The sequence below is a fragment of the Meleagris gallopavo genome, chromosome 9 (assembly GCF_905368555.1).
Source record: "Meleagris gallopavo chromosome 9, MGAL_WU_HG_1.1, whole genome shotgun sequence".
Lineage (NCBI taxonomy): Eukaryota > Metazoa > Chordata > Aves > Galliformes > Phasianidae > Meleagris > Meleagris gallopavo.
This window is the reverse complement of record NC_139412.1, coordinates 17,312,132-17,333,192: the sequence shown is the minus strand read 5'-3', so window position 1 is coordinate 17,333,192 and position 21,061 is coordinate 17,312,132. Positions and strand designations below refer to the sequence as shown.

General features: G+C 48.0%; 2 protein-coding genes across 8 annotated transcripts in view; one reads left to right on the top strand and one right to left on the bottom strand.

Annotated features, from left to right (window-relative positions):
* Positions 1–8,520: 8,520 nt before the first annotated feature.
* Positions 8,521–19,899, bottom strand: LOC146543806 (uncharacterized). Its single transcript, XM_085230960.1, has 3 exons — positions 19,855–19,899; positions 16,112–16,496; positions 8,521–16,032 (listed from the first exon to the last, which is right to left on the bottom strand). The coding sequence occupies exons 1-3, from the start codon at positions 19,897–19,899 to the stop codon at positions 15,458–15,460; spliced, it is 1,005 nt and encodes a 334-aa protein (XP_085087086.1). The 3' UTR covers positions 8,521–15,457.
* The window catches only part of PASD1 (PAS domain containing repressor 1), a 47,045-nt gene continuing 41,458 nt past the window's right edge, over positions 15,475–21,061 (top strand). For all 7 annotated transcript variants that reach the window (XR_014885021.1, XR_014885020.1, XR_014885019.1 and 4 more), the window contains exon 1: positions 15,475–15,683. The gene's annotated coding sequence lies outside the window, so the exon portion shown is untranslated. The remainder of the gene's footprint in view (positions 15,684–21,061) is intronic.

The following is a 21,061-nucleotide window of genomic DNA, read 5'->3' as shown; positions in this document are numbered from 1 at the left end:
TTATCCCAAAGGATGTCTTTATTCATCCTTTATACCTCTGGTTTTTCTATTGTGTCTTTCATGCCTTTTTTCTTGATGGGTCAAGTGTTTTTGCACATCACAGTTTGAAAAAATTTCCCTTCAGACTCTTTTCTTGAACCAAATCCTGTTCATGTGATACACACATAGACTGAAATTCAGTCTTGAGTAAAAGAATGACCTACCTATTGTGGGAAACCTCTCCTCTCCTCTCCTCTCCTCTCCTCTCCTCTCCTCTCCTCTCCTCTCCTCTCCTCTCCTCTCCTCTCCTCTCCTCTCCTCTCCTCTCCTCTCCTCTCCTCTCCTCTCCTCTCCTCTCCTCTCCTCTCCTCTCCTCTCCTCTCCTTTCTTCTCCTCTCCTTTCCTCTCCTCTTTTTCCTGTCTTTTCCCTTTTTTTCTTTTCTCTCTTTGAAATACTGACATAGTTTTCTGATGAAAATATGAGAGTAATGGCAAGTCAAATTTTGTGGTTATTTTCTTCCTTTATCCATTTAGCCCCATAAAGCAATGCAAAGGTGGTGGCTACTCATGGCAAATACGTTGCTCTTGTTTCAGCATGGATTAATAGAGCCGTTCTTTGAAAGCCAAAGCTGGATAGATATACCCACAGGATTGAAAGCCATGACAATGATGAAGATTTTAACAGTCACTGTTAAATAGCCACAATGCTGTAGTTGGAAGGAATACAATCAAGGATATTAAGTTATATTATTTCTGTTATTTGGCACTCATGACAATACTGATGCAAGACTTCCCTTAACTGAAGAAGGGAAATGCTGCAGAAGACTTAGAGAGCGTGAGGAAGTGGAAAATGCATATGTTGGTGAAGGACTGCAGGACTACCTGATTGGCTTTGTGGAGAAGAAGTCTAGGGGAGGCTCGACTGCAGCCTGGAAGAAGCCAATATTCTCAACAAGGCGTAGTTATTAGCAAGGAGTTCTGCTCAGCAGATAAACGGATAATGAGGGCCAGTGTGTAGGAAGTGAACTTGGGAGAATTCCCAAATCAATTAAATTTGCACAGATCATGTGGTCACTGAAGGACTGGGTCAGATCCTCCTGTGCAGAATAGCTGCAAGCCCAGACTGACTTTCCAAAGTGCCAATGGCTGTTGGCTGAAGTATGCTCCCAGCCGCTGGCAGCACCAGCTCTGGCACCAACTTGTGCAGGTAGCACATAGTGATCAGCGCTCTCGTGCCACTGGTGTAACACAGTGTGCTTGAGCTGAAGTTCAGGCAGGGCTTAATCCAGACATCGTATGTACTGCAATAAGGTGCAGAGTCCTGGGGAGCTAACCAAGGTGGATTTAGAATATAGGAACACTATTAGCTTTTATAAATGCTGTGAAGAAATATAATGCTGTTTGGCCTGATTTTCAAAGATACAGAGCCCCAGCAAAGAGTTTAAATTTGCATAGCGTTTATGAAAATCAAGCCATAAACTTAATTACTTTTCCCACTTAATCTAACAGAGGAAGGGAAGAGGCCTCTCCACTTCGCAGTAAGTTTGTGGCATGATCTGAGCTCAGAAGATCCTGATTAATCTTCCCATCACTACTTCTTCCCCACTTCTAATTAACTTCACTTTTATGTCATCAGTGCAATCTATTATATAACATGGACTATATAAATTCCAGGAATAAACCCAGGAATACACTCACCAGCATTCCCACTCAGAACTGTGATAACCACGAGCACATCCTGCCTTTAATTATACAGGAGAGGTTTCGTTGATTTGGTGTCCTACATCAGTATTAGAAAGCTTGGGCACTGAATTGCTATAAATCAAGAGCTTTGCTGCTCTCACAACAAGCCCAGTGGGAACCTGACTTTCTCAAAGAGCTTAATTAAAGAGTGCTTATTGATAGCTCACCCTGTAGCCCATTAGAGCTCTGCGGAGATATCTGTTCTCCAGCATCATTGTGAAAAGTGGGACAGCTCTTGCTTCTTAGGAAGCTCTGTGTTCTTAATCACTTCCTTACATGTCAGTGTGGTCCTGGTGATCTTACAGTCATGTTGCAATTAGTTGCTGATAGGTGTGAACAGGGCATATCTGAAAAACTCTATGGAGTCACTCTTGGCTAGACAGTTACTCAACACGGCCAGTTTTCCGTAGTACTTTCTCTGGCTGCATCTCAGTGCACTTGGAAAAGAGAATAATGTGTGGCATTTCCAAAACCACTCAGATTCTTCCTCAGAAGCATGTAAGTTCCTTCCCTCTGATGAATGCAGCCCCTTGTGATTTACAGAAGGTGAGAGCCAGGCTCCTATCTCACTAAGGCCATTCAAGATGTTACTCAATTTTGGCTGGAAATCCACACTGGACTGGAAGTTGTGCAGCGGTGCAGGGCACTGGATCGCTCAGCCTGCTGGTGCCAGAACCAACTTTGTTGTTATGTGTGAGTGGTGTAGGTGGTCCCTCACCCTTTGGGGAGGTTTATATCCTTTCATGTGAAAACCAACAATGCAGACAGAGGGAAGGTGAGAAGGGAGCAGTAGCGTTTTAAGCCGGTGCGGGCCACTTGTGGCACTGTCACTTGCACATGTGAACAGAGGGGGTGATGCCATCCCTCGAGTTTGACTGGCACCACCTCTGGTGCAAGGCCACTTGCACTGTGGTTGCTGGGCCCATCTTGTCCCCACCCTGCAATATTCTCTGAGCTGTGCAGAAACCATCATGCACGGGTGCTGCCCAGAGCTGAGGGAGCTTTGTAATTTGGTTTGGACTGGACACTCCAAGTTGCAGGAGTGGCCACCTCCCTTGATGCTGCCCTTGGTGTTGCAGTGGGCCATGAGCTGCTCTGCCAGCACACTGCACAATGCTGCTCTTCTGGCCAACCTGCATCCCAAAGGAGCTGGCAGGATTCACTGATTCGGTTTTGCCCGTTATTAAGTATTATTTCCCAATGCATTCATGAAGGCATCCTAACTCCAAATTCCAATCTGGATAAGTCAGAAAAGTTTTGGAAGCTTCAAAAGAAATTTTGGACAGCAGAAATAGAAAAGATCTCGTGAATCTAGTTGTTGTCCTTATTTTGAATGCTCTTCTTCCAGTTTTCTCATCCTTCATAATTTCAGGCATGAATTAATCCAGTATTAATTTTCATTGAACTCTGGCCAACTGAACACGCCAGGAAAATTAAGGAGAGAAGTATAGGCTGTCATCCTGCTAGCGGCTGTATCCAAAGCAAAACTAGTTTTAACAGAACCACGTGATAGACAGGAAGCAATTTGCAGTGGTGTCGCGAGGAAAAGGCTCCTCTGATTTGTGTTCTTCATTATTATAGCAGAGCTTTGTGAACTTACTGTGGGAACTTGTGTCTTTCACTGTATGGGAAGCAAGCCAGAGTGCTTTAACCATGTGTACCGTTGTTGCCTTCCTGATGCGTGCTTTCCTTCTCTTTCCCAAGGAGGGAAGAAAGAGTTTGCAGAATCTTCACAGAGGAGGAGTTTGTCCTGGAGACAGATTGGCTCTGGAAAGGAAGTTCTGCCTGTCAGCAAGTAATACGTTATAATATGTGAAGCTGGCAGTCACTTGCTTATGCCTCATGTGATGATTTGTGCACAGTTCCCCACCCTGATGTTTCACTGTGATCTTTTTGTCCAGATACAGATCTGCCCAAACACAAGTTCTTTGACTTTGGGCATAGGTGAGGAAATGCTGCAAGCCCCACGATGCCCCCACTCAGGCTCTGCACACTGCACATCTCCTGCTGCAGCCCTGAGCAGCCAGTGAGAGCAGAGCTGCTGCAAAGCATGCCGCTGACAGCTGTAGGTGTGAGCTGCAGCATGCTGGGTTTGGAGACTTGCTTAGGGAGCGGTGCTGCTGGTGGGGACACTGCCCAAGTGCAATGGGTGCCAGAGCAGGGCAAGCACAGGACTTCCCTGCCAAGTGCCATTGTCTTCCCTTGACTTCACAGGCATGTGGAGATGGAGATCTCCAGAGACCTGGCAAAGGAAGAGAAAACGTGGCTCCACTCCTCTCGCTGTCCAGATGCTCTGGATTTCCAAAGTCTACAGTGGAGCTGGGCTCCTGGTTTGAAGCAAGGAAATTCAGCAGCAGAGGTTCCTGAGCTGCCTAGAAGAGCATCTCCTGAGACAGTGACTGAAGGGATCATCCTTTAAGCAGTGTGTTTAATGAGTGATAAAATATAATTGCAAAATAGTGTATTTGTTGAAACAGCCAGCCACATCAAGCCAGCCCATTTTATCAGGCCAAGCCTCAAATATTCATCTGTTACCAGAGGAAGGGATGTTCCCCCAGTCTGGCTGAGTTGCTAAGATGTTTAGTGATGTTCCTCATGTACCAATGCCAAAACTCAGCTTTACCAGAGCACTGCCTCCTCACTGGTGAATTTGTGCTGTTATGGACCAAGGAGGGGAGTCCAGGCTCCATGCAGGGCACTGCACACAACTTAAGTCATTGCCACAGGGAACCAGTATCACTTTTCTTCTGAGTCTTTATCTACAACTGCACTTACTGATGATGATGAAAATACTTTTAATAAGAAAATAAGAAAAAATAAGAAGCATTACCACACTGGCGTGGGATGTAGCAAAGCATGTGATTGAGGTGAGGTACAAAGTAAGGAACGCTCACTGCTGCTGTGAGGCTGACTCTGATGAGTAGAGATCAAGATCCAAACTATTCTACCATCTTGACTTTTCTTATTCAGAGACTGCACTCTTCCAAGGCTGGAACGCCAAGGTGGCTTTCTCTTGTTCACTGTATAACGGTGGCTATGGAGGGTGCATCTCCCTCTTTTGTGCCTTTGTCGCAAGCAGAGGGCTGTACTCCACAGATGCTGACGTCCAGAGGTGATGTAGGCTAGTGCTGTGTGCTTGCTTGCCCTCCTGACCGACATATTCTGTGAATGGTATTGTCGAGTGTGTTAGTCATAGGTATGGCTGTGCCACATCTGGAGTCCTTACCAATAGAAGAAAAGCCTGCTTGTGCTGCTGGGTTATATAAAATGAAAAGAACTAGAAAGACAGAGGGCAATGGCACTGCCATTATTTTTTGAGCCTTAGATTTGTGTGAAATAGAGATATTAAATTGCACTTACATCAGAGGGCGGCAGCTATGAATTGAGGATACCGGGTTGAACTTCAAAATGAATAAAATTAACTAAGTTTCTACCTCAAAAGCAATAAAATAAATGAACGTAATTATTCATTAATTGCAAAGTCTGGGCTGTTTGAATGAAATGCAGTCATTTAGCTCAATTTTGTAATTGCATTAATAATGGAAGCTTCAATGTTGTGGAGCTTTTTTTCCTTTTTTTTTCCTTTTAACAGAACTTAACCTGATTTGAATTCTTACGCACTTGGCATATGATAGCAACAATATTATTAATAATAGTTTGTTATATTAGCAAAATAATGATATCATTGTGAAGCGTCAGAGAAAATGCCCCACTATATTTCGCCAAAATTCACTCTGAAAGTCTTTTTCTGTCCTGCATCTAGGGGAGATCACGTAATCTCTAGTAATTTTGGACAACAGCTACAAGTTTGTATTCCCAGCAAATTACAAAGTATTTTGATTGAGGCCAGTGATAAGTCTTGGGAATGGTAACTCCCATCTTCACAATGCTTTGCTGGTGTTGATGAGTACTTCCCAACACAAGAATAGCTCAGCAGTTATTACTGCATGAATGTTAATGACGGGTTGAATCCTGAATACTTTTGAAGATGCAAGTATTGTGTTCAGTGTTAGAGCTGCATTGTGGAGGTACCTCCTAGATACCGAAATGGCCAATTCCTGGCTGTGAGGATAATGAGTGAGAACAAAAGTCTTTCTGGTGTGGTGGTAACAGCAGTGTGATGGATGGGGCTCTCTGAAAGGTGTTCCACCAACATCCTGGCAGCACCAAAGGCTATGTGCTGTGCTCAGTGCATCCATAGCACAGCCAGTGGGAGCCTCAAGCCTCTCCTCTCTCCTTGGGATGGCTTCTTTAAAATCTCCTGGACTCTCTCTATTGTATTTAATGTTTCACGTGCTTGCGTAGTTCCATTAAACAACACAATCAACCCTGGGAAGTTTTATGTATCACTTTTCATGTAAATTGGCAGATTTCCACCTGATAAACTGACTGAGCAAGTTCTGGACCCATTGGCTCTGCCCATCCCTCTCCCCAGAGAGGACTGGACGCTGCCAGCTGCTCCACGTACCTCCCCTGCACTCTGAAATGAAGGACCAAGAACCTGAGTATATTAATTCTCATGGTACTTCTTCGTACCAGTGCATACCCAAAGCTATTCCTTCCTTCTGACTTTAACCAGATTATCTATAGTAGTGAGAAGAATGAGATTTTCCTCATTATTTACAAAAATAATGCTGGCACGAAAACCATATTTTGCACAATCACTCCTCAGTGAGATACTTAGAGGCTAAATATATTCTTCTAAGATATGTCTTTGGGCATCTGTTCTCATGCTGCATTCTCTCTACGAGCTGCACAGAGATGGCTTTCTTTAACATCAATGTATGCAGCGTGGGTAGATCTGAGCACAGAATTCTGCCTGAAGATTTCTCTTGTCTTTTTGTTCAATCAAAGGATACAGCTCTAATTTCTCCCATTTGTGAACTGTACACAAATCACAGTCATATGCTTGGCTGAAAGTCTCGAGTTTTACCTTCCGAGCTACTCTAAAAATACAGCTCAGGCTCTGCAGCCGCCCAGAATGAAGTTTAGTGCTCTAGCACACAGGGTAGCATAAAAGAGCGTGCATTCTTCATAGCACACAGCTACTGCCATGCAATCGTTGCAGAAGTGAGTTGATATTCACAAAGGCTTAGTTCCCTTGCAGCACTGCCCAGACTGTATTTTATGAGGACACACAAGCAACACTGCCCCGTGTTACCATTCTGAAGGGATATTTAGAAACTGTGAGGAAGTTCTCTTCTCACTAGACATCATCAAGAGACACCTTCCCACTCTCTCTGGGAAGCATAAACAATGCCAGTTTTGTAATAAAATAAACAAAGTTTGTCCAGCTTTGTTTGTACAAGTGTCAGACTTCAGCAAAGATTGATGTCCTTCCCTTACAGTGCACATCATTCCATAGTGCTCTCTAAGGCAATTCTTTTCAGTCTTACAGGTCGCTCTCACGTCAACCATCATGAGCAGGCAGTGAGCCCCATCCAATGAATTTTGCTTGTTTCTAGCACTCTGTCTAGGTTTTTGTCTGTTAGATCAATGAAAAACTTCAATTGTTTATATTGCTCCAAAAGAGGAAGGGTCCTGATACAGAGCCATTCAATCCCTTTGTAGTTGTGAGCAATGGAAACCCTATACAGAGAGGAAAATGACCCATCCAAGGCTGACAGGTCAGTGCTATCTCTGATGCCTCAGATCTGCCTGTTAGACTCAGGATAGATTTGAAGTCTGTCCTGTGGATATCCACATTTCCAGCACTGGGAATGCAAATGTTTTTGCCTCTTCTTTTTAATTTCTTGTGCGGCCCTTCAGGTCTGTAGCCTTTGTGAACAGGGAATGCTGAGCACACAGACCACTGCTTCAAGTTGGCCAAGGAAAGCTTGCCTTGTCCCAGCCTTGACATTAGAAGCCCACTCTCAAAATGACTTGATGTAGGAAAGACAGGTGTTCAACAGCCAATCTGCCAATCCAGAAAAGCAGCCCCCCCAAATAACCAAACCAAACCAAACCAAACAAACAAAAACAAACAAACAAACAAACAAACAAACAAAAAAAAAAAACCCAAGCCTGCAAAAAAAAAAAAAAAAAGCCCCAAACCTACAGAAAAATGAACAGTCCATCCTTGATTCTTGCTATAAGTGTGCAGGCAGAAGCCAGTCCACCTCAAACCTCAGTGAAAAGCAAAGTTTCCTTGTGCAGAACAGTTCTCACAGCTCCTTCTCTCCCCCCACACGCCAGCACAACCCCACACCTGCCTGGGCTGGGTCAGGGCCAGCTTGTCCTCGCTCAGGCCCTGATACTGCGATGCAGCAGTAAGCCGATCAGCCACCCAGCCAGCTCCAGCAGCACAGACCTGAAATAGAAACACACAGCTGAGCACTGACTGCGCACCGAAGGATCTCCAGTGTCCTCCAGAGGGAGGAGGAGGAGGAGGAGGGCACCTTGCTATGAGATCACTTGCCGCTCTCTGCCCTCAGTGAGCCCTGCCAGGAGTAGATGATGTCCACATGAGTAGCAGGTTTTGCCCAAGGCAAGCAGGAGGTGGCTGAGTTGGGCCCCTCTGGCTGTGGGCCCTTATTTTAGAGGAAACTTGTTGAAAAGTTGAGGCTCTCAGCGCAGCTCCACCTAAGGGCTGTGTATTTTTATTTGTTGTATTATTTTTGTTGTTAAAAATGAAAATAAATATTATATTTGTTACTCAGCCGGAGCGACACGTGAACAGTGTTTTGTAAGATGCTGTTAAAGGATACACTGGGACCCTACAGGACTTATTGGAGTGCACATCTTTAGAAACAATGCAAAACAAAGGGAAAAAAAAACTGGAAAGTAAACTATTGCCTCTGTATGTCAATGGAAAATAATTTAATTATGGAATGAAACTGCTGTACAACGCTGCCAAAGAGGGCAAACAAATGGGAACTTAACAAAAAGGAGAAAATTGTCAGCCTTTCAGTGCGCAACCATTTTGTTCCGAGCAGCAGCAATTATGGAAATGTGCAGAAGAGTGTTTCAATGATGATAAATCTCCAATATGTCAGGGAATATTTGGAGATTCTTATTTAATTACCGTGACTGCACAAATTAAACAGTGGAAAAAAGTTGTCAATGCTGTTTTTTAAAGCAAAGTAATAGAGCCAGTGCCAAAAGCAACATGGTTAATGTCGGCAACTAAAAGAGTTTCCCTCTAGGCTAAGCCTTGTGATAAAGAAGAGATGTCACTTGTTAAGCACTTTTGAACATGTTTGGAAAGGTTAGGAAGTAAATAGCCAGAATGATTACAGATTGGCTCGCTAATGGTTTGCTCAGCCATATATTTCATTTCAACACATTACTTGTGTTCCAGGTTACCCACAGTTCTTGACAACAGTTCGATGCGTTATTTCTTCCCCTCCAGAAACCACTTGAATCCTGGGGGGTGCTGGCCAGGCGCAGTGCTGCCCATAGTATTTTCAGACACAAACACAGCTCATTTCTGATAAATAAATAAAATAAGGCATTCTCCTGTTCTCCTGGTGTTTGTCTAAGTGACATGGCTGCAAACACCAGTCCCAATCCTGCTGTGCTGTGGGGGCAAATGTAAACTTCTTGCCTGATTTTCTTATCTGTAAATTAACCAGAGGGTTTTGTTGTTGTTGTTTGCTTGTTTTCTTTTCTTTTAAGGATTACATTTGCAAAGTGCTTTGAGGTCTAATATTGAAGAGCTATCTAAGAAACAGGTAATAACCAATTTTAGACATAGGCAATACCCCGCTGTAAAACACAGAGAAGCAATGGCTGCGCCTAAAAACCCCACGCTGAGCTGCTGTCAAGGACACAGAATTTGTAGGACGTATGAATGGGAGCATTTCCTTACGAAGACACAGCGCTGAAGTGGGTTGTGTGCCACGATCTGCTGCAGTTGTCATGGCAAGTATTCACATTTCCCATAGCAACAGAGTGGGTAAATAACTGCATAAAACGCTGCATGAAGTGACCAGGGCACAAGTTAATTCTCTCATCGGCATCCTTAACTTGAGCACCCTTCTGTAGATGAAGCACTCCACTGAAAAGCGAGCTTTCCTTTGTGACATGTTTCCTCCTCATAGTTTCGTTATGATTCACCCCCCGGTTGCTGTGCCAGTGACACGCTCTGTGCCACGCACGCACTGCTGCGTGCCGCCTCCATGGGCCTGAGGAGATGATGACGGGGCAGCAAACCCGCAGAGAGGCCGTTTTTATAGGGCTCTGTGCAAGCACTGCCTAATGCAGGTCAGCCCAAGTTCTGGGAGTGAAAGGACTGAGGCTCTACGGGAAACAATGCGCTTTTAAAACTATTGTCTGAGTGTCTCTCTCTTGTTTTTCCTCAGTTGAAAGGACTGTTATTCTGCAACCTAGCACTGCCGTCAGTCTCAGAGGTAGGCAGAGGTATTATGTGGGCAGGGTGGGGATGAAAGACGAGGGGAACTAAAAGATGCTTCATAACACAGCCTCAACTCTTCATTAATTGTGCTCCAAAACAAGAGGGTTTTTCGTTTCCGTTGAAGTAAAAATTTGTTGTAAGCAACCATTTCCCAGAGATTGGTTTGTGATGATGTTTGGAGAAGCTCTGGGATGGGTCTGCAGAGCCAGGCTGTGTGTGTGCGGTGCTGAAGGCAGAATTGTGTACACAAGGGTGGATGGCCTTCATGAGTAACACCAAACCTTGCTGGCAGATGGTTAGTGCAAAACAATCCATGTGTCTGAACCCTTTTGCTGTGGGCAGACTGGAGGTGTCACGGAGTTGCCCAGCCAGGTGGGCTGCGATGTGCAGCCCCAGGGTCTGGGTGAGAGGTGGCAGTTCCACACGGGCACCATACTGGGGCCAAGAGGAGAGACAAGCTGTCCAAAGGAAAAAAACCCAATCTGTTTCCCAGACGTCTTGCCTCTGCAGAATGACTCGAGTTCCATGGCAAGAGGCTGCATCAGACTGCTGCTTCTTTATCCCTCGCTCACAATCCCTGACCGAAGGTGATGGTATTCCTACTTAGATAAGGAAACTGCTGCACATTCACTTTCTGTAGAAACACAAGGTGTGACCACCTGCAGCTGCATGGCACCGGCCGATTTCAGCAGGTCGGCGGGTGTTGTTTGCACTTCTTTGGACTGAGGTTTTGCCACCCTGCTGGTAAATGAAATCCGTCACATAATATTCGCCTCTGGCGTTACAGTCAATTCATTGATGGTGCTCAGCACCTCCTCTGTGCCCAGAAAAACGCACATTTCTGTGAGTAGAGAGTGCATCCCACGCAGTTCTGTCTAATTCTTGACACATTTCAATATTGTTTAGTGGTAAAGCTCTGTGACAAAGTCTCCCAGGCTTGCATTTTAACTTGCTTTTGGGCAGGTGTGAGCACAGCAGCAGCAGTGCCTGGTGCTTTCTGTCTGTTCACTCCCAGGATCAGATCTCTGGGGAAGATTTGATCATTTACTTTATGCATTCATGAATTTATTTAGAGGGTCTCTGTGCATGTAAAAACAACTAAATCAGTAAAAGGACAGAAGGAAGACAGTGGGATGCACCCAAGGACCAGGTTGACTTGGGATCAGGGACACACACTTTTTTCTTTCCTGCGTGTGTCCTAAAATACCATTACAGGAAGTGTTTGGAGAGCTGTGCCTCTGTGTTTTCAGCCACGGGTGATGCTCTGGCCGCTGCATCACTCGGTGCTCCTTCTGCACACTTGTGTTTGCACTGCAGAATCCAGGGGAGTTTGTCCCTCTAACAAAATTGTTATTGAGTTTTCATTCTATGTCTATATTCAGGCCCCTCAGCAGCTGATTATACTAATCAGAGGTGATTATTGCCTGTGCCCACTTAGCCCATATTTAAATGCAGCAGCCTGAATTTGTCTTCGGTGCAGCTTCCAGAAGATACAAACCCGGGATAAAGCAAATTAACACATAGGAGTGTTATCCTATAGGATCCAAGTAAGATACAGCTGGAGGAGCTCCAGACTCTGTGGATGCTCATAGAACAATAAGGAGAGAAGGGGGTGGCCCTGCTCTTGCTTTTGCAAGGCTCTTTCCACACTTCTTTCACTCAGGCAGAATAGCAGATCACGAGGATTCTTATTTGCAACAGGCACTATCAGTTTTTTCTTTATAAAAATAATAGTAATTGTTCAAAGTATCATCGGCTTCATTAAAATATTCTTCTATTCCTTTTTCTGACCCGATCTCTGACTTCGGTGCCTCTCAGGTTTCCAAATGAGTACAAACACACTCTACATGGTTGCAGAGGAGCTGGATATCACTCTTGCTTCCACAAGAACCACCCAAAACTAGATTCTACAGAAGAAGGTGCTGGATGACAAAAATGAAGACGGTTGTTCCCCTAAAGCTTAGGTGGCATTCTGTCCTAATGGTGATTAACTCGTTTGTATTCCCAGTCCTTTTAAGAGGTTGCATAAAGCTTCAAAGCAGCACTCAGGTGCTCGGTGGACAGCAAGCGGCTCCTGCCAGGTTGGACACCAGAGGGGAATCCCGTTCACACTAGAATGAATGTGGTTGGTTTTTTTTCTCTGCCTCTAATGGAGTTTCCATTCCCTTTTCTGTGCCTAAATGAGAGTGGGATTTTACCCATCTTTTCATATGACTGTGGTGCAAACCTGAGGTTTAATTTTAGTCTTTTTGAAGGGGGAAAAATGAAGGCAAAGCTGCGTAGGCCCCGAGAACAGATGCATCTACAGAGGGAGAAGCACACTAATACTTGTGGGGCAGCACAGGGCTGCACATCGACAGGCTCGATATATTCTGATATATTACAGTAAATGTGACTAAAATATCCCAGAAACTTTAGCTATATTCTTTAAATCCAACCCACTAATTATTTAATCATCTCCCAACTTTGATTTTGCTAAATAACCAATACCATCGTTTGGAGCCGAGAACTTAATCTGCAGAAAATTCTGTCCTCGGAGAAGATCAAAGTGACTTCAGCGGTGTTAAGCACACACCTACAGCTCTTGATCCTGAAAAAAAATGAAGTGTGTGTTCAAATCAGCCCATCCCTTCATATAGGTCCCCATGCATTAACCTAAGCCCCGGTTCCGGGATCAAGGACCCGTAGAGATCTTGGAAAGCAGAGATCTGAAGATGTGACAAAGGCACCAGAACACTGCCAGGCTGTGAGGGAAGTGCCTTTTCACTCCTCTGCACGCACCGTCAGCATCATAAAAGATGGCGAGTCTCCTCGGTGATATAAATATAAAAAATAAGTGTGTACATTGGAACACAGGGTTGCAACAATAGCTCTGTTTCTCAGGCACAGCTCAAACTAATGAAGGACAACTAAAGAAGAAGGAGCATAAATTCCTTACTCGGCACACTATCGAGGTACCAGCACTGTGCAGCAGTGCCAGCATGATACTCTCCATGTCCTGCCAGTCTCAGAGCGCAGCACCTGAGCCACATCCCAGGCCCCAGCATATACTGCACTGCCCCAGCCCCTGTGGATCCAAGCAAGGGTGCTGCTTCCGCTTTGATGCCTCTATTCTCCCCCAGGCTTATTCCAAGCCTCCCAGTGGCTGCTGCATGAAAAAACAGAGCATCACGATGAAATTACAGGCATGCTTTGCAGTGAGATAGGGTTGGGTGCTGGTTTGGGTCTTGGCACTGTGTAAGGTTCCTCCAAGTGCTGGGTACGTCCCACAAGGACAGGCTGTAAACACCTACCTGTAAACATATATTTTCTTTGCTGTTCTTATTTTATGGCAAAACTCAGTCACCCTTTGGCTTTATAGCTGCTGACACGTCCTTGCAACGCAGCACTGTCAAAAAATAATAGCAACCACTCCAAGGGTTTGGCACCCATTGCAGAGAACAGCCACAGCTGCCCACTGCTGCGGTGTGCCGAGCAGAGCACGGGTTCTGTTGTGCCAACGTCTGCCTCACCGCTCCTGTTTAACTTCTGGAGGGATGTTAGCGGAGAGATTCTTTGGAATGAGGTAATTAAAGCCATCCACGTGGAAACTCTTCCAGCTTTGCCACAGGGAGGGCAGCCCCACGCTCGTTCAGCCTGCTCCCTGCTGTGGCTCTACCTGCCAGGGGTCTGGATTCAAGCGCTTCAAATACAACACGACCTCTGGTCAAACCATCACATGACTGTGATTAATCCATGCCATGACATCCCACAGGGTTTTGCTGCATCGTAGCAGTGTTGGTGTGTGCTGAGCTCACCGGGCTCACAGGATGGGCTGTCTGGGTTTGACCCTGCTCTGAGGGGGGAACCGGCACGCACCCTGCAGCTGGATCCAGAGCTGTCACCATGTGTGCAGTGCCTGCAGGGAACCCAGCCCTGTGGGGCTGCGTAGCCCACAGCATCCCTCTGCGGGGGCTCAGCTTTAAGCATCACACCTGCAGAGCATGCGGTGCTCTCCCTGGGATGGAACCAGTTCCCCACATGACCCTCTGTGCAGGAAACAGCATCCTCCCAGTGACTGCCGCTCACTTAGCCGGGATGCCCTGCAGAGCCACATCCCAGCTCAAGAGATAAGCAGAGGAATGCCACATTTGGCAGCTACTTGCACCTTGCCTGAGAGAAGGTGGGAAGGAGTTTTGCTATGTGGACCGGAGAAAGGTTGCCTTCTTTCATGGGACCAGGTTGTGGTCCCACAAAACATCAGTTCTCAGTGGGAAAACAAGCTTTGCCACGTGCAGCAGTTCACATAGCCACACCATGCTTCCTCTCTTGTGAGAGAGCAGAAATAATAACTGAATGCAGAGCTACCCACTCCTTTGCCCTCATCAATAACAGCGGATGCTCCTCGGGGTTATCGCTGTAACATCACTTCCCTTTCTGTGGTGGCATTAGGTTTCCTGTAGCAAAATCCATTGTCCAGAGCCTCCTTTGGGTTCCGTTCTTCCCCCAGAGCTGTGCCAGGGGGATGGGGCAACGCAGAGCGGGAGCCCTGAGCTGGGAATCGAGTACCGTTGTGGGCAGCACAGCAGGCAGCAATGCCCGGGTCTGCAGCCCGCAGCGACGCGGCTGAAAGGTAGCAACAGAGCCGATCTGTTGGTGTGAGTGTGCTGCCTTGGAAGGGGCTTATACGATGCAGATGCCCGCAGCGGGTGGGGCGTAGCTCTGGGACCCTAGCGATGCCTTCAGCCTTCGGGCCAACGCTTCAGGTGCTTCCAGAGCAAAGAGAAGCGGCATTGAAGTCCCGTCCATTAGCGTTACTCGAAGGAACGGGAGGGAAGCGGCCGCCGCGCCCCGGCCCGCTGTCCCCGCCGTCGCACGGGATGCTGCGGGAGTGGGACGGGGCCGCGAGCCGCGCCCGGTCCTGGAAGGAGGGGAGAGATTCACGGCGGAGAAAGGGAAGGAAAAAAGCAGTCCTATGAGGAAGGAAGCGGCAAATGTTAAATCAGTGACTCATGGTGCGGAATGACTAATCACGTCAAAGGGCAGCTTGTTTGGGGCACGGACTCGGTGCCGAAAGCCGGCTGGAGAAGGCGGAGCGCTGCGGTGCCCGGCGGGGCTCGGCGGCCGGAGCGCTCCGGTGCGTTCCCGTGGGCCCCGAGGGCGGTGCGTGCCGGGCGGCGGCCACGCCGTACCTCAGCCCCACCGGGCGGCACCGACCCACTTTCTGCCGGCCCCACGCGGGCCGCGCTCCTCCTGTGCGCTGCCCCGTCCCGTCCCGTCCCGTGAGCGCGGGGCGGAGCCGCGCTCCGCGGGTGGCGGTGCGGGCGGCCGCCGGTGGCAGCGGGGCGGGAGGAGGAGCGCGCCTGTGCAGTGCCGGGAGGCCGGGCTCTGCCCGCCGCGTTACACAACCGGCCGCCGCCACCGGCCTCTCCCCCGAGTCCCGCCGCAGCGCGCCGGCAGCTCGCACCGCCCCGCGCCCCGCCGCCCCCCGCCCGCCCCATGCCGTGCGTCCCGCGGGCAGCGGCGCCCCGGGCCGGGCGGTGACCCCCGACGCAGCGGGGGCGACGCGCCGGGGCCGGGCATGGCACTGAGAGCGGCTCCGGAACGCGCATCCTCCTCCCGGACGGTACGTACCCTGCGGGACCGCCGAGCGTCGGCGAGGGCGGAGGGTCCCCGTGCCCCTGTGGGGGAGCCCCGCTCGGCCCTGCCCTCGTCCGACACCCTCCGGCGGTCCCGGCGAAGTTTCGGGGAGATGGGAGATTTCCAGCGGCAACTTAACGCCGAAGTCGTGTCGCGTTCCCAAAAAGCGGCGCGGGGCTGGGGCTGCAGCGGGGCGGGCGGGGGTGCGGGGAGCCGGTGGAGATGCGGGCTGCGCCGTCCTGCCGGCGGGAGTCCGTTCGCTGCAGGCTGCCGTGGGCTCCATCGGAGTTTCCTCGCTCTGCCGTGAATTTCGATCGGTTTGGGAACGCGTTTTTCTGAAAATACGGTGAAGAACGGGTCCGAACTGAATCTCGCGCCTAACCGTAGAACGTAAAAGCCAGGCTGAAAACTTACTCTTCTCACGGGGGCCGTGGGAGCGCTGGGTTTTACAGAATGTTTCCGCGAGAAGCAGAAATTCGGGGGAATTTGAGAGCTCCTCGTGCAGTTCGCCCACGAATTGGGTTTGCGAGAGGTAACTCCACAGGCGGCCGGCGCTGGGCTGGGAGCGGAGCCGGTCCGTCCCGCTCAGGATGCGCGGTGGAGAACAGCCGGCCGGCACCGAACCCTCCGCCGGGTGCCTCTGCGGCGGGGCTGAGCCCGCGAGGATGCAGCGGCCGCGGCCAGAGGCGCTCAGGTGCCCCGCGGGCAGAGCTGTGCCCTGCAGGGGCTGCCGGAGCTCACGGCGTGCGGTGTTCGGTGTGCGAGGAGCCGCTTTGCTTTTAGCAGAACGAAGGCTCCCCTACGTCCTTAATTTGCTGGATCGCTGCTCACCCATCCTCAACATGCGGATACGCGAACTTGCCTTAAAGGAGCAGCGTTTGTGGCTTGCGCGGTCTTCACAGGTCGGTCCTACGAGTGCCGTTTCATGAGGATGCAGTGTGAACCTCTTGCTCTCAGTGTAGTGCAACACCATGTACCATGTTGTTGGAGAATCTGTTCGATTTTTATGCACTTCCTGGACTGCAGCTCCTTGCTGTAGTTATCCGCTCGGAAAAAAAATGCATTTAGGTTTCTGGTTTTCTGGAAAATACATTCCAAAACCAAGAAGTGAATTCTCCTGTCGTGCACTGATCGGAGCAGATCAGCGTGTTGGTGATGTGGTGCGGAGGAGCAGAGCATCCTGAGCGCTGAGAACGTGGCGAGGCTGCAGGGCTGCCCAAGTGCTGGCCCATGGCACAGAGGGGAGGTTTGTGGGGAAGCCAGGCGGGGAGGCTGTGTGAGTGGAAGGCATCGGTACCTTTTGGGCTGACCTTGTGTTCACTGCTGAGTCTTGAAAGTTTTTCTGGATGATGTTATAAGAAAAAGTAAATGGCTGTAAGAGCGGTTATTTCTGTTCTTCTGCTCGTTCAGAGCAATGGCTTAGAATGATTTGATCTAGAGAAAAAGTAGGATTGGTTTGAATGTTTTTTTGCTAAACTACAAACTTCCGTGACGTTTGGCAGAAAGTCCTGCAATGGTTCCTGTTTCTTCGCCACTCCATTTATATCTCAAATTATTTCACTTGTCGAGTACTCAAAAGCAGCTCAAGGTTAAGCATTGAAAGTAGCAAATGGGCAGGTCTTAATTAAAGTCGCATCATGTTGGAAGCAACATTAGATTTCAGAGATAGCGGTATCATTTCCAACTTCTGCTCATCAGTAATGTCAGAAAATGGTGCCATGTCCACAGTTTGGAAGCAGGGCTTGTCTATGCACACAAGTTGCATTGTTTTGGCCTGAATTATGCAACTGCCCAAGAATGATACAAAGGGTTTAACGCTGACATAGCTTGCTCCTTCTGAACTGGAGGAGTGAGCTGTGCGCCTGTACCAGAATGCTGAATCCAGGCTTGTGCTGGGGTAGTTAGGGACTCCTAGGGAATACCATCTTTAACCAAAGTAGTAAAATGCAAATCGTGTGGAACAGTGCTGCTGGTATTATTACAGTGATCCAACTCTGTTTTCCGTACACACCTCCTGTTTCCTTGTTTCTCTGCTGTTTCTGTTCGTGTGCAGCCCGTGGCCTTGTGCCGAGCCAGCCGACAAAGCTTTGTCACCAAGGCCCCCAAGCCCTGCAGTGCTGCAGTGAGCCCCAGGTGGTGGCAAAGCCAGGTGCCAGCTGTGTCTGCAGCAAGCCCTGCCGCTCAGAGCCCTCGGGTTTGGTCAGAACCCAGGGGCACGTGCAATTAATGAGAGAACTCAACCTACTTCATGTTCCATTATTGGCTTTGGCCTTGCTTACACAGAGAGATTACACCAGTTGACCTTAAGCCCATTTTTAAAGTGATTTGATTAACCCGATGTGACCTTGCGCATGGGCGAAGTTCTTATTTTGGTGTAAATGAACTTATTTTGGTTTAACCAAAACCTGTCTTTTGTCAGCTTAGGCAGAACTGAAATAAACCATGCCCAAACTGAAAGGAGAACTTGTGTCTGTATATAATGACACAACCTGTGCATGAAAGCGGGGCCTTCTGTAGGATCTGGAGCAGAGTGTGGTGTTCAATAAAGCTGTAGGAGACCAGCAGCTATTTGTAGCAAAGTTAAAACAAAAAATGTGACAAAAAATAACATCACAAATCAAACCAAACCAAACTAAGAAAACTGAAACGTCTTGGTGAGACAAAGGAAGGAGTCCCAGTGATCTTGGTTTTGGGAAACTAAAAGTAGTGCACCAGGCTTACAGCAAGGCTGTCCTGGGGCTCCTCAGCTGCAGAGAAGGGAAGTGTTTGCATCCTGTACACACAATCCCAATTCAGCTAAAAAATAGAAAAGTGATGCAGGGAACTCTAGGCATGCTGGCCTGAGTGCAGTAGTACATGGTGTCTCATGACATATTTTGTAGGAAAGAATAATTAGACATGGAAATAATGAGGAAGAATAAATTGCAGTGAGATTTTATCAAAGATGAATTGTGGCAGACTAATCTAACATCTTTCTTATATAACAGATTTCTTAGGTGGGGTAATGCAGGAATGTGATTTATGTAGAGCCAAGCACTTGATTCCATGCCCCACAGGACATGGTTGCATAAAATGAAAGTGGTGGCTCAGTGCAGGAGCTGAGTGGTGGAGATGGCCAAGCAGAAGGTAGGGCAGCTATATCCAAATAAAGCTGTATGGATGGGGAGTGGTGCTCACAGAGCCTGGGAGGCACTGGGAGAGTGAGCACACAGTGCTGCTGCTTTGGGCCCTGCAGCGTGGGGGAGCATGGGGAGCTTGGGAAGATGGGGTCCATATGGAACAGCAGCAGGCTGTCATATGAAAGGAATTTAGATGACTTTGTTGATTGGAGTGATAGAAATGACATGACATTTAATAGCGCTGGGTGCAAAGCAGTGTCCAGTTTTGCATGTATAGACCAACAAGAATTTCCAGTGTGAAGCAGAGCTCACCGTGACGGGAGCAGGATGGAGAGACACGTGGCACTGGCTGGCCAGGGCTGCCTTGAGCAGGTGGTGGGACACTGCTGTCGGGGACACCAGTGCCATTTGTGGGCGTCTGAGGGGAGTAATGGGGCAGATTCCAGGAAGTGTGGTTTTATCCCTGTGCGAGAGCTTTCTGCTATCCATGGAGGAGCCCAATGGGATCTTGCTTAACTCTGGAGACCCAGGGCAAGAAAATGTTAAATTAGAACAGTAGGAGGGCTAGAGGTGTGGTCACACAAACGAGCTCTCTACTGTATGACTTGAGAGTAAACAGCTTAATTTGTTTAGCTCCGGCCAATTGAACAAATGAGGGGACGGTTTACAATAAGTCTTTTTACGCACAGCTGGGACTCAATAGCAAGAAGGAGGAAAACCTGTGTAAGTCAAAAGTTAGCAACCACACAAGATGAAATTCTGTAAGTTGGTTGTGAGTAAATTTGAATGGGAAATTAGAAGAAAGCTTCCAACCACATAAGAATTGAAGTTGTGTAATGGTCTTTCAATTAGGGTGGTTTTGAGATAGATCTTGATAATCTTACGAAGGAGATTACACAGTTAAATTGGAGAGAGAGAGTTCCTGGAAATAGGAAATTAAGTTTGCAGAGTTAGTCCTTTGGTCTCCGCTATGTTTATATTTTTAATGTAAGGTTGCAAGGAGAATGGACCTGGTTTTGTTAGTAGTGCTGCACTGACCTTGGCTTCTGCTGTGTTCTTGGGAGGTGGGGTGAACTTCCTCATGGGGTGTAACTTTGTTGTAGGATGTGTTCTGGGGCTCCTGGCTGAAGGCTGAGGAGACGCTGTCAAGTCAGCCCTACCAGCTCTGACTCCTGAGGCTAGAGAGCTGATCTTGATGAACTTCTCCCTTGCTACCTAAAATTTGTGGCAAAGCTGGATTTACAGTGAGCTCTGCCCTCATGCTAATCGGAACAAAATGCTGTAAATTGTGCAAAAAAAAAAATAGGAAGTTGTGGGCCATTAGGGATGAATTAGTATTTTTAACGGGACAGTTCTGTTATAGGAAAGTCGATGTGTAAGAATTTGCATTTTATTACGTTTTCATATTACAAGAAAAAGAGAAGGAAAGGGAAGACTAAAAGACAAAAAAGAAAGCAAGCAGGAAAGCAAGAAGGAAAACAGCTTGACTTAGCCTGGAGCAGAGATCCCATACCTGATAAGCTGCCTGTTAAGAGAAATTGAAATATGGAAAAATGACAGTGCAGATGAGGATAACACAGAGATTGCAGATGAGGAAGTGTGCTAACACAACTGCACGGAGCTGCTGAAATGCGTTGGATCATCTGACTGTGCCTTGTATTCTTAGCAAACACGATTGTATAATTGATTAATTTGCCGACATTGCTGTAGCGCAGCGCTATGGTAACTGAGAGGCTCCCCAAACACTGGCTGTGCTTTAGCCGAGCAGCAGCTCAGCACCACACAACCATGCATGCCCTCTTCCCAGGTGGGATGGGCAGAGAATAGGGAAGGTAAAGGTGTGAGAGCTCGTGGGTTGAGGTAAAGACAGTTCCCTAGGTAAAGCAAAAGCCACGCATGCAAGCAAAGCGAAACAGGGGGCTCATTCACACTTCCGTGGGCAGGCAGATGTTCAGTCACTTCCAGGAAAGCAGGACCCATCGTGCATAATGGTTTATTGGGAAGACCAACACCATTGCTATGGATGTCCCCCCTTCCTCCCCCTGTGCCCCAGCATGATGCTGTATGGTGTGTGACACCCCTTTGGCTGTTCTGAGTCAGCTGTCCTGGTTCTGTTCCCTCCCAGCCCCTCGCTGGCAGGGCAGCACACGGAGCTGGGTGTCCTTGGCTCTGTGTAAGCACTGCTCTGTGACAACTGAAACATCGGTGTGTTATCACCCCTACTTTCATCAGAAATGCAAAGCAC

Bases quoted from the DNA above. Each gene is read 5' to 3' on its own strand.
- LOC146543806 (XM_085230960.1), bottom strand. From the start codon at position 19,899: ATGAGGAAGTTCACCCCACCTCCCAAGAACACAGCAGAAGCCAAG. The intron at 16,497-19,854 runs GTCAGTGCAGCA...TTAAGGACGTAG, and splicing joins AGAACACAGCAGAAGCCAAG to GGGAGCCTTCGTTCTGCTAA. The intron at 16,033-16,111 runs GTAAGTTTTCAG...CCGTATTTTCAG, and splicing joins CCACGGCCCCCGTGAGAAGA to AAAAACGCGTTCCCAAACCG.